Source organism: Numida meleagris, chromosome 8 (assembly GCF_002078875.1).
Source record: "Numida meleagris isolate 19003 breed g44 Domestic line chromosome 8, NumMel1.0, whole genome shotgun sequence".
Taxonomy (NCBI): domain Eukaryota; kingdom Metazoa; phylum Chordata; class Aves; order Galliformes; family Numididae; genus Numida; species Numida meleagris.
In genome coordinates, this window is record NC_034416.1 from 1,598,400 (window position 1) to 1,611,917 (window position 13,518).

The following is a 13,518-nucleotide window of genomic DNA, read 5'->3' on the forward strand; positions in this document are numbered from 1 at the left end:
AGAGCAGCAGGCATGGAGACAGCCCCCGGCCCTCGCACTCGCAGCATTTCCCCCCCTGCCCAGGGATCTGGCCCCTGGTTGCTGGGAGGCAGCTGGGGTCCCTCCCTCCACCGCGGCCCCACAGCTCTGCTGGGCACAGCGGGCGCCAGGCACGGGCCAAAGAAGAAGAGGCGAGAGACAGGGGGCCTGATGCAGGTTTTTTCTGTACATAAGTGTTTTTGACACCACAGCCTGTTGCTTATAATAAAACAGAAATCAGAAAGAGCAGCCAGAATACACACCCAAAGGCAAAAATCCTCGGCTTAAAAAAGGAGGGGCCGGGCCCCAGAGAGGGGAGGCCAGCAGCTGGGAGTCCAAGGGGAAAGGTACACCTGCCCTGGCTGGGAAGAAACACAACACAAAGAAAAAAAACGAACCAAAAAAAAAAAAGAACAAAAAACACCCAATGCTCCCACTGCTGAGCAGAGGAGAGACGGAAAAAAAACAAAACCCGAACAAAAACAGATTGTCCCGTCCTCAGAGTCCTGTTAGCACCTGTACAATAAAACTGTACCATCTACCGGGAGCGGAGCAGCCCTGCCCTGTGCCTGCTCTCTCCGGTAGAACTGCTCCCAACGACACAGGAAGGGGAAGGGCCGGCAAGAGGGGAGAGAGCCCGGCGGGGACGAGCTGCTGGAAGCATGGGCTGCCTCGGTGACAGCTGCCGGGGAGCAGCGGTGTGACCGAAATGAAGGAAGGAGCCTGGTGAGGATGGAGCAGAGCGGGTGAGAGTGCCTTCAGCAGAAGCTGGCTCCAACGCTAAGAGATGGGCCCGTCCCCAGGCTCTCAGCCGAGGTGCCAGAGCCGCAGAGCCCGGTTCTGCAGCTCGGGGTGGTGCTCCAGGGGAGCGCAGGCCCTGGGGAGTGCTGGAGAGGGGCCGGAGGAAAGCCCTCATCCCATAGCCCGGAGCTCACATAATCACAGTGATACAGACTGCAAAAAAAAAAAAAACCAAAAAAAACCAAAAAAAAACGAAAGGAAACGTAACAAATTAAATACTAATTAAATAAATACTATGGAAGACATCGGGGGCGGGGCGGAGGGGCAGACAGAGAGGTGCAGTTCCACCACGGGGTCAGGCGGGGACGGGCGGCTGCTCCCACCGCCCCACAGCGCAGCTCGAGCCGGTCGCTGCCCCACGGCGCCCCACAGCGAGGGTCCGCCTCCCGCTGCTGCTGCTGGATGGGGCTGCCAGAGCTGCGACCGCCGCTGCTCGTCACGAAGGAACCCCGGGAAGTCCTTGGAGGCGGCGTCCTCTCCCCCCAGCCGGCACCGAGGCACCGCGGGGAGGAGGATGAGCTGGCCGAAGCCTCATGTCCCTGCTGCTGGCTCTAAGAGGGCTGCTTCCCGTTGGTCCTTATTATTGCCTCACGATGCAGGGAGCGATCCGCCCCCGTCAGCTGCTCCACGCCTCGTATTCCACCGCAGAGCCCAGCAGCTGCAGCAGCTCGGGCTCGTAGTGCACCAGCTCCACTGTCTCTGCGGCACCCTGCGCCGGCTCGGGGCTCTCCTGCACCTCGTCCTGGGCCAGCACCTGGCTCAGGGCCACCTGGCGCTGGAACTCGGCCCTGGGCAGCGTGGCGATCTCGAAGTGCGGGAAGCGGGCCTGGAAGATGCGGGAGGACAGCTTGAGCCGCTTCAGCACGTCGGAGAAGAGGAACCAGTTGCAAGGCCTGCGAGGACGGCAAGAAGATCACCCGTTAGGGAAAGCACCGGCAGCATTCCCAGCCAGCAGGAAACTCAGCCGACGGATCCCAGGCTGGGGCTTCTCAAAGCGCATCCACGCCGCAGGAGCGCCGGCCTCAGCGAGTCCCCCGGCACCGGTCACTGCAGGGCTGCACCCCCTGCTTCATTTCAGCCCTACGTTCCCTCCTGCCCACATCCGAATAAATCCCACTGTGAATCCTTCCCCAAGGGAAAGGATTGCCTTTGTCTCAGGGGCGGACCTCCGAGGATCAGCCAAACAAATCACACCTTGCCTGCTGTCTTCCGCTTGCTTCACTGACGTGGGCCTTAGCAAGAGTGGTTTCTATCCTCACCACTTTTCTAAAAATAATCATGAGGAATTCTGAAATTTGTTATGAGGTGGCATAAGACAGGGAGAGTGCCACGAGATGGTCAGTGCCCCATCGGCAGCTATTTTCTGCTACGAGGAAAGCTGCCCTACCGCCACGACTCTGTGCCTCCACCTGCAGAAGAAGGACGAAGGCATTTTTCTCCCCTGGGGAAGTGGTTTGAAATCTACAGGATGAAAACGTGACACGAGTGAAACTCTGCCCTGCCTGTCCCCTTGGCGCGCGGTCACTTTGGGCTCTCAAGAGTTCCTCAAGCACGCGTGCATTTTCAAAACAAGAACATTTCGTGTCAACCCCAACCTGGACGGCAATGTCCAGGCTCACGAGCACCACCCCCCCCCTCTAAAGGAGCATTAACGTCACTCAAACGCTCTCCATGCCAGGAGAAGACACCCACCCCCGAGAGACGGACACTTGCAGGTTGTAGCTGGGCAGCAGCGGCTTGTCTGAGAACTCAAACATGAAGTTGTCGGGTTCCTGTTCCTCTTCCTCCTGGTCTGAGCTCCCTGGAGGGTTGAGCAGAAGATCGCATCCAATGCTGTCTTTTCCCTCTGCAACAAAAACAACAGACGCTGGCGTTGCTCACGCCTTCACTCCATCATCCCGCGGGGAACAGCTCTGCCTGACCGGATCGGCTGCCACTACAACCCCACGCGCCCGTCCCCACACCACCACGATGAATTCAAGAGCTACGTCCCAGCGTCCTCCTGCTCTTCCAGCCCCTCGTATCCCTGAGAAACTCCGAGCGAGTGCAGAGCTGCCCTGCACAGAGAGCGGCCTGAAAAATCCCCGTGGTGAGCGGGTTGGGCAGGAAAACATCTGACACTGATGGTAGGATGACGCCGATCTCACACGTGGGACGAAGCGCTGCCTGCCTGCAAAATGAGGCACCTCCACCCAGCATCAGTGAACGAGCTCACGCTGACCCCCAAAAACCAGGCTCCCCAAAACGCCCTCGGCCCTCGCTGCTCTGCAGCCCGGGAGAACCTGCACCACTCGGGAAGGAGGTGAATGGAGGAGATGCTTTGTCTGCACACATCCCATAAAGGAAGGCACTGCTCTCTCCTTGCCGAGTACTTTGCCACCCAGATCCCGCTCTCAACAACTGCCAGCAGGTTTTGGAGAGGTGCGTGCCAGGAACTGTGTCTAACTGTGGGCTGCCAGGCTGTGCTACCCAACTGCACAGCAGATCTGAGGCAAATACAACACAACAACAAGAAGCTCGACTTCAGAGGATCGCCCCGTAGATTTCTGGCTTGCAGAAGCCTTGGGCTTGCAGAGTGTTTTTGTCCTGCTGAGTTAATATGTCTCCAAAAACTTGCAGATTCTATAGAGAAAAGTCGACCAAGTGTGCCGAGAAGCAAATAAACCATTTGTGCAAAAAAAAGAAAAATAAAAAATAAAAAGCTCAACACCACGATGCTCAGAAGAAAAGGCTGCAAGAAAAAAAAAAAAAAGATCTTAAGGTGAGCTGCCCGAGAAAGATCCACGCACTGCACTGCTCTGCAAGCAAACACAGCACCAAGCAAGAACGTTAACAGGGAAGCAGCAGCAGGTGACAGGAGGCGTGCACTCAAACAGGCTGCTTAAATCTTCAGGAGTTACTGCAGAAAGGGGCAAAATTAAATGATGTGAACGTTGGTCTGATACCACTGCTGGGCAAAGCTCAAATGCCACGGCTGAAAAAAATCCTGTTGGCTGAGCAATCCAGGGGAAAAAGAATTAAATGCAGTCAATGTGGAAAAAAACATGGCCCAACCTCCCAGCCCTGTCCGTCAGCCCAAGTGAGGGGTGATGACAAACAAGAACATCCCATCCCACCACAAGACAGAGATAATTGGGCACAACAGTGCTAGTCCCAAGCGTAGGAGAAACCCTGGAGTGGGACTTTGTTTCTGGAGCTACATGAGCACAAAGGGCATCAGGCTGATGAGCTGATCACACCCACACCTTAGAGATCCCACACTCTCGTTTCCCTCGTCATCTTTTGGCCCCAAGAGATTTGCAGACCTAAGGGAAACCGTGCACAACTTTCCTGCCCTGAGGAATAGGAATGGCTCCAGCAGTGGGCTGGGATTTCTCCTCCACCCCGAGTGACATGTAATGTTTCGTGCTTCAGCTCTGATGGGAAGGGACACTTGGAAGAACCGAACCTTTGAAGGCCCCTTTAGATGCTGGAAGGCTGCAATCAGAGCTCCGTGGAGCCTTCTCTTCTCCAAGCTGAACAACCCCAACTGTTTCAACAGCCTGTCCTCATAGGAGAGCTGCCCCAGCCCTCTGAACACGCAGTCCTGAAGTAGCGTCCATCAAAGCACGCGGGACAACGGTCTGGAAGGATCCACAAATGCATCCTCCCAAAGAAAAAGTCCCTTCCAGGAGCAGTGGGAACTCTCAGCACGTAACATTGTGGTAAAATAGCTAAGAGGTGACTTGAGAGGGAAGCCGACAGAACGGAGCGAATGACGTGTCACATCTCACGGACGCACTTCTCCCTGCTCTGCTGCTGTAAATGAAATCAGATGGGCTGAACTCACCGAGCACGGAGCTGCTGTAGAAGTCCCACGCTGTTCGAGGATCTCCGTCCGTGCGCCCCTGGAGATCCGAAAGGTAATCTGAAGAGGAATAATTGAGAGGGTTGTTGCTTATCTACTGGCTACACCGCAGCCCTGGCATACGTATCCACTGATCCTGGGTAAGCCACGCCATCTCTACTGCTTTTCCTCTGCTGTAACACCAGGCATTACGGCAGAATCTGAACCACAAGCCATTTGCAAGAAGGGCACTCTCACTCAGGAAAAGGCAATGTGGCCCTGGCCTGAGAACATGAAATAGAAGCTAATGGGGAAAACCAACTGACAGCACTATGCGGGTTGGAAAGCGAGGCTCTTAGGGTCATCTCAAGCTCAAAATTGCATCCACAACAGGTGCATGTACAGTTATGCCTGGAAGAGCACAGAAAGACAACTGGCAAACAAGACTTTTCAGAAACTGGAGGGTTTATGTCTCGTATCTACCTGGGAACCCCCATCTCTTCCAGTTGCCTTTGCCTCACCGTTACGTAGAAGCCAGGACACTCGTCTTGTTTCTACTTAAACAGTACAGAACAGTGGGTGTGCTTCACCCTCAGCCACAGTCATCAAAAATGGTAACAGCAGGCAAGCAGCATTTGGGCAGAGCCATTTTAGAGCAGATGGCATCACTGTGTGGCAACAAAAGCGTGTCTTTTGGGTTATGCAGTAGGACCAGGAAGTGATGCTGCTGTGTCTCTGACCCTCATGCACTATGCTGACCTTAGGTGTGCGACCAAAGCACTGCCTGTACATTAGAGAACTAGAAGTTACTTGCATCTTGTTTGGAAAATGGTACGCTAGTCTAGAAACACTGGGTGCTGAAAACACACGTGTGACAGGACAGAGCTACAGTCACTCAGTCATTGGCTGCTCGGGCACTTTTAAACCCTCTGACACCCGGATCTGCTCCTGTGTGCTGCCAGACAGGAAGGATAGAAATGCGGTCAGCCCCAGGCACCTACCACAGAGGAAGCGCTTCATCACGTCGCTGGTGGCAAGCTTCACTGCTGTCTGCCCGGAATAAGTGGCCAGAGTGGGATCAGCACCATAGGAGAGTAGAAGCCACATGGTTTCCAGGTTGTCATTGGCTACTGCATCGTGGACAGGCCTGTAAGGACAGGAGCGTTAGCAGAAAGAGACCGGAAGAGAGCGCAAAGCAAAGAATCTATTTTGGGGTAAGACAAATCTAGTGACGACCACCAGCTCCTCCCAGAACTCATGCCCTGCTCGCTGCCCCGTGCTCCTGGCTTGCCTCGTGCCATCCTGGGCGCTGCAGTTCACGTTGGCGCCGTGCTCCAGCAGGATGTGCAGGATGTCGATCCAGCCCCGCGCGCAGGCCTCGTGCAGAGCTGTGTAGCCAGCATTGTCACGATGGTTCACATCACTGCTCTTTTTCTGCAGGCAGTAGAGCACCACGTCCTACAGAAACAAAGAGCGTTGCAGGCTGGGTCACGCACGGACCAAAGCAACGCGGCACAGGGCACAGGGCGGGCGGCGGCACCACTCACCTTGTAGCCCAGGCGAGCTGCTCGCTGCAGAAGGGTCTCCCCTGCATTTTTGTTCACGATCAGCCTCCGTGCTTCAGGAGGGATGTGCTGGGCCGCAGGCAGCTCAGGGGAGCTCCCTGGGCTGACACGATGGGATTTACAAAGCGGCCACGAGTCCTGGGGCTTCTTCGGGGAGTGCGTTTTGGGCTGGTTCCAGCGTCCTTTCACCTGGCAAAGGAAGGAATACGATTCCTTGGCGCACGCTGACCCGGCTTACTGACGCGGCAGGAGTCACTCTCATTTCTCCCCACCCACGTTCCCCTTGTCAGCCCAAGCCATACCTTCCCCTCATCACAGATCCCTGCCAGGTGTTTGGTTTTACATTTGCGTTTTCCTGATGGTTTCTCCAGCTCCTCCTGGACGGGGGAGTTGTCTGAGTGCTCCAGGAAGAAGCCGTTCCGAAAGTCTGGGCGTCCTTGAGATTTTCGGGGGGATGGGGAAAGCCTGCTCCTCAGCCGTAGCTCTGTGCCTTTACCCTGCGCAGATTCCTTCTGCTTTCGGTACCTAAAATCTACAGGAGAAACGGGAATGAGGAAATGCTGTAGGCACAGGACCAGCACCCCAGACCTCTGGCACCAGCCAAACCAAACCTCAGCTCTCCGATGGCTGCACACCCAGAAACCCAGGCTCATGGTAGAGGGTCACAAGCAACGAATATGCAAATTTTCTCCATCGCCTTCGGGCTCAGCGTGGGCACAAGAAATACAACAGCATGGTCTGAAAAGACCAAGCCTACCGAGCTCTGGGGTTTCCACGTGACTCGCTAAGGTTTCTCATCAGCTCTAACAGTCAAGGAGCCCAGCTTGCTTCCCAGTGGCGTGGTAACTCTCTGGGCAGCCTGGTCTAGTGGCTGGCGACCCTGCAAACAGCAGAAGGGTTGAAACTAGATGATCTCTGAGGTCCTTCTCAACCCAGGCCATTCTGTGATTCTACGAACTGTGTGCCACTATACAGTGCATCCCCTCCTATCTCTGAGGCCAAGTGGGGCTCAACCCTCTGGAGAGACAGGACATCCAGGCATCCCCTTGAAGCTGCCCATAAACAGACACTGCTCTGCTGCCTACAAAAGCAGACCCTGCCTCGACCTCTCATGTCTTCCCCTTAACTTAAGTAGCACTTTAAAGTTTCAATTTGACATGCAGGCAGGCGGGAAGCACCAGGATGCCCCGGGGGAAATCCAAGCTTTTCTTCCTTTCCTTGCGCAGCGCTGCAGAACCCAGCGCACCACGCGAGGACACGCACTCTGCTTCACTGAAATAGCAACACCCCATAGCAAGGGCACAACGGGCTGGGGAGGAGAGGGCTGAAAGGACGCGACTGAAGTTTGCAAAAATAATAATAATAATAATAATAATAATAATCACAAAAGGGAGCACCGGCGGAATGGAGAATCCTTGTTCACCCCATCCTGCCGAGCAAGACTTAGGGGCACCCGATGAAACGAGTAAGAGGGCAGTTAAAAAAACACACGGAAGTAAGAGGTAAGGAGGGAACTTCAGGGCTTTGCTGCCACCCAGAGGTGGTGGAGGCAGGTGTCAGCAGCAGGACCAAAAAGGATTGAACCAAACTCATGGCCACGAGACCCATACACGAACTGCAGAAGGCCTGGCTGATCTATGGAGCAGCCCAGGCTGCGGACATCAATATCACTGTCCCTGTTGTAGTGACAAAACTCCATCACCACTTAGAGCAAATAAAACCAAAAGCACTGGGCCTTGGCCTGGTACCAGAAATCCCTTCCCAGCCCATACCTGTCATACCTGCTTTGGATTTTCTCCTCCTGTGAGGGAAGCCCACTCGTTCTTCCTCCCGTTCGGTCAAATATTCCCCGGTCTGGTATCTCCGGCTTTTCTGTCGCCTCCTTTTCTTTCTTTTGATGTGGCTGTCATCCTCCTCCTCCTCGTTGGGCTCCCACAGCTGCCTGGATGCTTCCACTCTCCAGGGTAGCTCCCGGCTCCTCCTCGTGTGACAGCTGCTCCTCTCAGACCTGTCCCTGGCCCTGTGACTGTGATAACGCGATGCCTGGTGGGATTTTCGCAGCTTGCGACGTTTCAAGGATATCTCCTCCTCCTCTTCTTCCTCCTCTTCTTCCTCGTCCTCCTCTAGCAAAGGTAAAATATCCTGACCGGTCACATCACACTCTCCCATCACACTAGCAGAAGAGCCAGCAACGCTTCCTGCACAGAAGCGGAAAGAAGTGTCAAAAAAGCCAAGGCCATCTCCAAGAAAAACGCTGCCAGGCAGCACAGAAGACGGACACAGAGCCGCACGAAGAGGGAAAAGCTCACAATCCACCCAGGTGGTCTGCCCAGCTGGCGAAGCACCCTGTTCTCCTGGCAGGACCGTCCCAGGGCCCGGCACCAACTCACCCGACTGGCTGCGTGTCCGGCTGCTCAGCACCACCGGGATGAAGTCCCGGAAGTTGTTCTTGGGCTTCTTCTCAAGGCAACCTGTGGGGAAAACCACCCCTTGAGAAGGCACGTCCAGGATCTCAGCTCGCACGTCTGCTGGCCTGGGGAGGGCAGTCCACCATCCCACGTTAGCTCTGTTAGGATCCCAGTTTGCAGTGGGAAGCCACCAGCTGCAGAGGCCATTCAGTCTCACGAGAACTGCAGCTTGGCCCCACAGCATTAGCACGACCCTAACTGCCACAACCCAACCCTGCAAGAACACGTTGCCTTTGACAGCAGTACCTTCCTCGTGGCTGTCCCCACGGTGCTCAGGAGAAGGGAACTCTGTCTTCGCTGGCCTCCTGCGCTTACGCTTTACCCTGAGGCTGTTGTGGTCGTTCACCGATCCCAGGCCACTTCGGCCCTCTCGCTTGCTGAGCTCATGCAGATTGTCATGGTGTTTTCGCCACTGTGAACGGAGGACACAGACTGAAGCTTGAGTTTCCGACTAACGGTGCTGGAGGAGCAAAGGAGAAGGGACAAAAGACGTCCCCTGCTCATGATGCTGGTGCCCTCCAGCATTTTTGACACCCCAGGTCCATATTGCTCCGTGACCTACAGATCCAGACGTTTCAGACGTTCACTGCCACACAACGCCAAAGAGCACGGGTAGAAAGCCCTGAGCACGCAGCTGTCCTAGCCCAGCAGAGCTCCCGCCTCACCCCCAGCCTCACAGCCACGACCCCACAGCCCCAGCCCCAGCCCCAGCCCCAGCCCACCTCACCCACCTTCCGGCCATGCACGCTCTGGCTCCCCGATTTGCTCGGCGGCTCCTCGCCGTCCTGCGCTTTGCACTTCAGTCTCTTTTGCACCTGCCTGGCATCGCCGTCGTGCTGCCGCTTGGACTTGCAGCGCGTGCCGCTCTCTTGCTTGACCTGGCCTGCTGCTGTGAGCTTGGCCTCCGCCAAGGCCTGGGGAGCAGCCCCAGCTCGCAGGCAAGTCACCGAAGGAAACGACACGTCGCTCTCCACGCGCTCCTTCTTCACCCTGCATAGATCCACCTGATGCGTGCACTGGAGGGGCTCTGCAGCTGGTGGCTGCTGGGAGCCTTCACAACCCGGCTCCTTGCGCTGATTCTCCACGGGTGCCGCGGGCACCTCCGGAACCATCCGCAGGGCCTGCTGCCCGACCACGGGCAGGTCGTGCGACAGGTACGCCGCTAACACTTGGTTTTTAGGCTTTGCATCCGACTGCTTGAGGCTGCAGCTCCCCTGGGGAGCCTCAGTCTGTACACCGCCCTCCTTACTGGAGTCAGCCTCCGGTTCCTCATGCTCTTGACTCTTGGGAGGGTCGTCCAGCTTCCCCTTTCCTCCTTTTGCATCCAAAGTGCTGGTCTGAGGAGACGGACCTGCGTTCAAGGGGACGGCACCGTCCTGCTCCTCGCCGGGTTTGGGCAGGGTCCGGCAGCTCTTGCTGCTCTTGGACGCAGCTTCGCACTCTGCAGGTGGGAGCCTGGGCAGCCCCTCGGGCAGGCTCTGGGCCGCCGCGCTGGGCTCCGTGGGCTGCACGCTCAGAAACGTGGGGAGCTCACCTGTGCCAGCGGGCTTGCAGGAGCTGTTGGGGCTTGGGGGCAGCTGCCCCGTGGTGGAGATGCCAATCGAAAGCAGAGGGGTCTGATGATAAGGAGACCAGCCGAGAGGCAAAAGCTGAGGATTGGAAGGTTTGCCGTTCACAGGGCATCGTGGGTACACGCTCCCCTGGACGGGATTCCAGGTGGAGATGTCCTTGGATTGACACAAAGGAGCTCCCGGAGCAACTCTGCCATGAAGCAGTCTCTTGGCAGGATCCTGCTGTCTCTCTGTGCCCACCTGGTTGGCTTTCTTCCCGCAGGGAACCCCAGCGCTTCGGGGCTCTCCCTGATCGATGATGGAAATCGGCTCCTGCTTGGGAAGGTGGTGGGGGTCCCTGCTGAAGCTCACGCAGGGGTCCTTGCTGAGCAGCAGCGAGGCGGGCACGGGGTTGGCAACGCCGACGTAGGTGCCTGGAATGGTGCTGATGAGAGTGGTGTTCTTCACCCAGGAGCCCTGCTCTCTGTTCCGCAGGAACTCGGGGAAGATGACGAAGGGTGCGGTGGTGCTGAGACACGAGGTGACGCTGCTGCCCGCGCTCTGGGCCGCACGCTGGGACTTGGACAGGACCGTGGTGAGAAGTGCTTTGCCACTGGTGTGCACAGGCGTGAGGATGGGCATCGGAGGGGTTTTGCGTTGACTGGGTGGAGGCAGCTTCTGGCGATTGGACTTGGAGGAGAGATCGAGAGGCATCTCGCTGCACTCTGGAGAGGAAACCATCTCACGCTCCAGCTGCGGAGGGGACTTCAGAGGTGAAAGCGAAGTCGCGGCCCCTGGTGCGTGCGGCTCAGGCGCTGCCGGCGCTCTGGCTTGTGTGCCCGTGCCAGAAGAGGGAGCAGTGCTTCCACACGGTGCTGCCGGCAGAGGCTGGCTGGACGAGAGGACAGGGCCAGCTGTGGACGGGGGAGCGCCATCAGCAGCGGTCTGGGCACTGCTTCCACCTGAAGGCGAAGAGCAGCTAAGCTGATTCACCTCCACCGACACCACTTTGGCATCTGAAGCCAAAGGTCTGGTGACAGAGAAGGTGCAGGGGTAGGAACGCAGCTCTGGAGAAGCAATAATGCCTGGTACGCAACGCTCGGGTAGGTAGGAAGGCAGGACGGGAAGGGTGAGCGTGGAGGAGACCCCCAAGGTGCTTGGAAGTGTGGCCACGGTGAGCGGCTGCCCACAGCTGGGCGGCGGGATGTACACTACCGACTGGCTCGGGCTCAGGACTGTCCCAGGCTGAAAGGACAGGGGCACTTTGTGCATAGCAGGGGCCTGAGATGTGGGAAAGCACACTCGACTCAAAGTAAAAGTTGCAGGGGTGGAGGCTGAGGTGCTGCAGCTGGAGGCGACCACAGATAACGTCCCTTCTGCCAGCACTGCTGGCCCTTGTGCTCCGGTGCTCGGGGCCGTTTTCTCCTTCCCAGCGGGCTCATTCTCTGGAGCTGCGGAGCAGGTGGGAGGAACATCAGCCTGCTTATCGCTGGGAGGATCTGCAGGCATCCCGGCAGCATCAACACTGCTGCTCTCCTGCTCAGCAGCTCGGGGGACTGCAGGCTCCTGCCCTCGGCCATCCCCCTGGCTTGCCAGAGGGCTCTGGACATCGTCTTTCACAGTCTTTCCCACACACTCTGGGTTTGGGTTAGGATCAGGTGGCTGCTCTTCCAATTTGGGTCCAATCTTTTCCTCCACCTTGCCACTTGCATCCTGGGCACCGCCGCCACCACCGCTGACTGCTGTGAGCTCCACCTGCAACAAGGAGGGAGAAAGCAATCCTGAAAAGCTGTGGAAGCAGCTCCCAGCAAAGCAGCCAGTCTCTCTAGCCTTGCCCTGAGGAGGCAGAGGCCACGCAGGCAGAAGCTCCTTCCAACCTGGAGTGTTGTTTGCCCCTTGAGCACGTAGGTGCATCCCTCTAGAGAGGAGGTCTGCAGGACCCATGAGGGCAGGTGCTCTTGCTTGGCCTGTTCCATCAGAGAAAGGCCTTCACAGAGGACCCTGATGGGCACAAAGGGAGCTCACCTTGGAAAGGCTGCTGCTGACGCAAAACTCTTGTGATCCCAAATGCTGGGCACTGCTGGTTTTAGACTCCTCATCAGAAAGTGGTGCTCTCCTAAGGGGGGAATAAGACATGGTGTTATAAAACCCCAGGATGCCCTCCCAGCATCATAACCTTCCCTGTCCCCACATGGGACAGCAGAGCAGCTGACAAGGAGAAGCACACTCCAGACAGACAGCTGTGAGCTCGCTGCACCTTACACCTTCCACAACAGCAGTGGGTGCCGACTGCTGCAGGACTGTGGGGACGAGGAGCTCCGCTGTCCATCACTGTTCTCCCCCTCCCAGAGGGCTCCATACACCTGCTCCTGTCCCTTCCATTTCCCCTTCTGTTCCATCACACGCTTCCAGCCCTGTCCTCCTCGGAGGACACACATCCTCTCTCCCTTTCCTCTGTCTCCCAGCCACGTTCCTGATGCCCCAGCTCAGCAGCTGTGTCTGTGAGCCGGTCCTGCAGCCACCCGTCCTGCTGGCCGGAACACGTGAGTCTTTGCACGACATTTCCTGAGTGCAAAGTGTGAACTCGGAACAAGGATTGTGATCTCCACAGAAATGGGATGCTCCGAGGACACAGCTGTCGTTGTGATCTGACAGAGGACCGGACAGTGCTCGCATGCTCTTTGTCTGGGCCCTGGTGGTATTTAGGGCAACTTCCAGTCTCGTTTCAACCGAGCCCTGTTACAGACAAGCGCGACTGTCGGGATCAGAGAGCTCGATTCCAGGTTCCGCTGATGACAGAATTGCAGGGGTTGGAAGGGACCTCAAGAGATCGAGTCCAGCACTTCTGCTTTTTCCCTCCTCACACCACACGCATCCACAACAACCAGACGATGGGTGCAAGCCCAATCCCCGGGCCCCCCCATCTCAGTGCCGGGCACCAGGAGCGGCTCTCGGCCACCTCACACGCATGGCACAGACACCGGCAGCCGTGCAGGGCTGGGATGAAGGCCTCGCGGGTGCCCCATCCCAAAGCCGCATCCCGCCTCGGGGACCCGCCAGGCCTCCCCCTGCACAGCCCGGGCATTTCTGTCCCCTCTCCTCCCCAGCTCGGCCGGACCACAGAAGGCTCCGGAGGATCGTTATTAATAAGGGGAGGGGAGAGATCGCGTTTCCGCAGCGCCACGCAGATGACAGCCGAGCGCCGCCGGGCCGAGGGCCGCCCAACGCAGGACGGCCGCACTCCGCGGGCCGAGCCAGGCCCGGGCCGGGCCCAGCGCAGCGGCGAGGCC

General features: G+C 57.4%; 1 protein-coding gene across 2 annotated transcripts in view; it reads right to left on the bottom strand.

Moving 5' to 3' along the window:
* BCORL1 (BCL6 corepressor like 1) overlaps positions 186 to 13,518 on the bottom strand; it is a 20,361-nt gene continuing 7,028 nt past the window's right edge. The window contains exons 3-14 of one of the 2 annotated variants that reach the window (XM_021406653.1): positions 12,254 to 12,344; positions 9,410 to 11,983; positions 8,925 to 9,090; positions 8,601 to 8,681; positions 7,983 to 8,408; positions 6,513 to 6,742; positions 6,193 to 6,399; positions 5,937 to 6,103; positions 5,647 to 5,792; positions 4,649 to 4,726; positions 2,512 to 2,665; positions 186 to 1,712 (exon numbers count right to left, since the gene is read on the bottom strand). In XM_021406653.1, coding sequence (XP_021262328.1) covers positions 1,436 to 1,712; positions 2,512 to 2,665; positions 4,649 to 4,726; positions 5,647 to 5,792; positions 5,937 to 6,103; positions 6,193 to 6,399; positions 6,513 to 6,742; positions 7,983 to 8,408; positions 8,601 to 8,681; positions 8,925 to 9,090; positions 9,410 to 11,983; positions 12,254 to 12,344 — 4,597 coding nt within the window. In that variant the 3' untranslated portion in view covers positions 186 to 1,435. The remainder of the gene's footprint in view (positions 1,713 to 2,511; positions 2,666 to 4,648; positions 4,727 to 5,646; positions 5,793 to 5,936; positions 6,104 to 6,192; positions 6,400 to 6,512; positions 6,743 to 7,982; positions 8,409 to 8,600; positions 8,682 to 8,924; positions 9,091 to 9,409; positions 11,984 to 12,253; positions 12,345 to 13,518) is intronic. The other variant, XM_021406654.1, reaches the window with a different exon arrangement.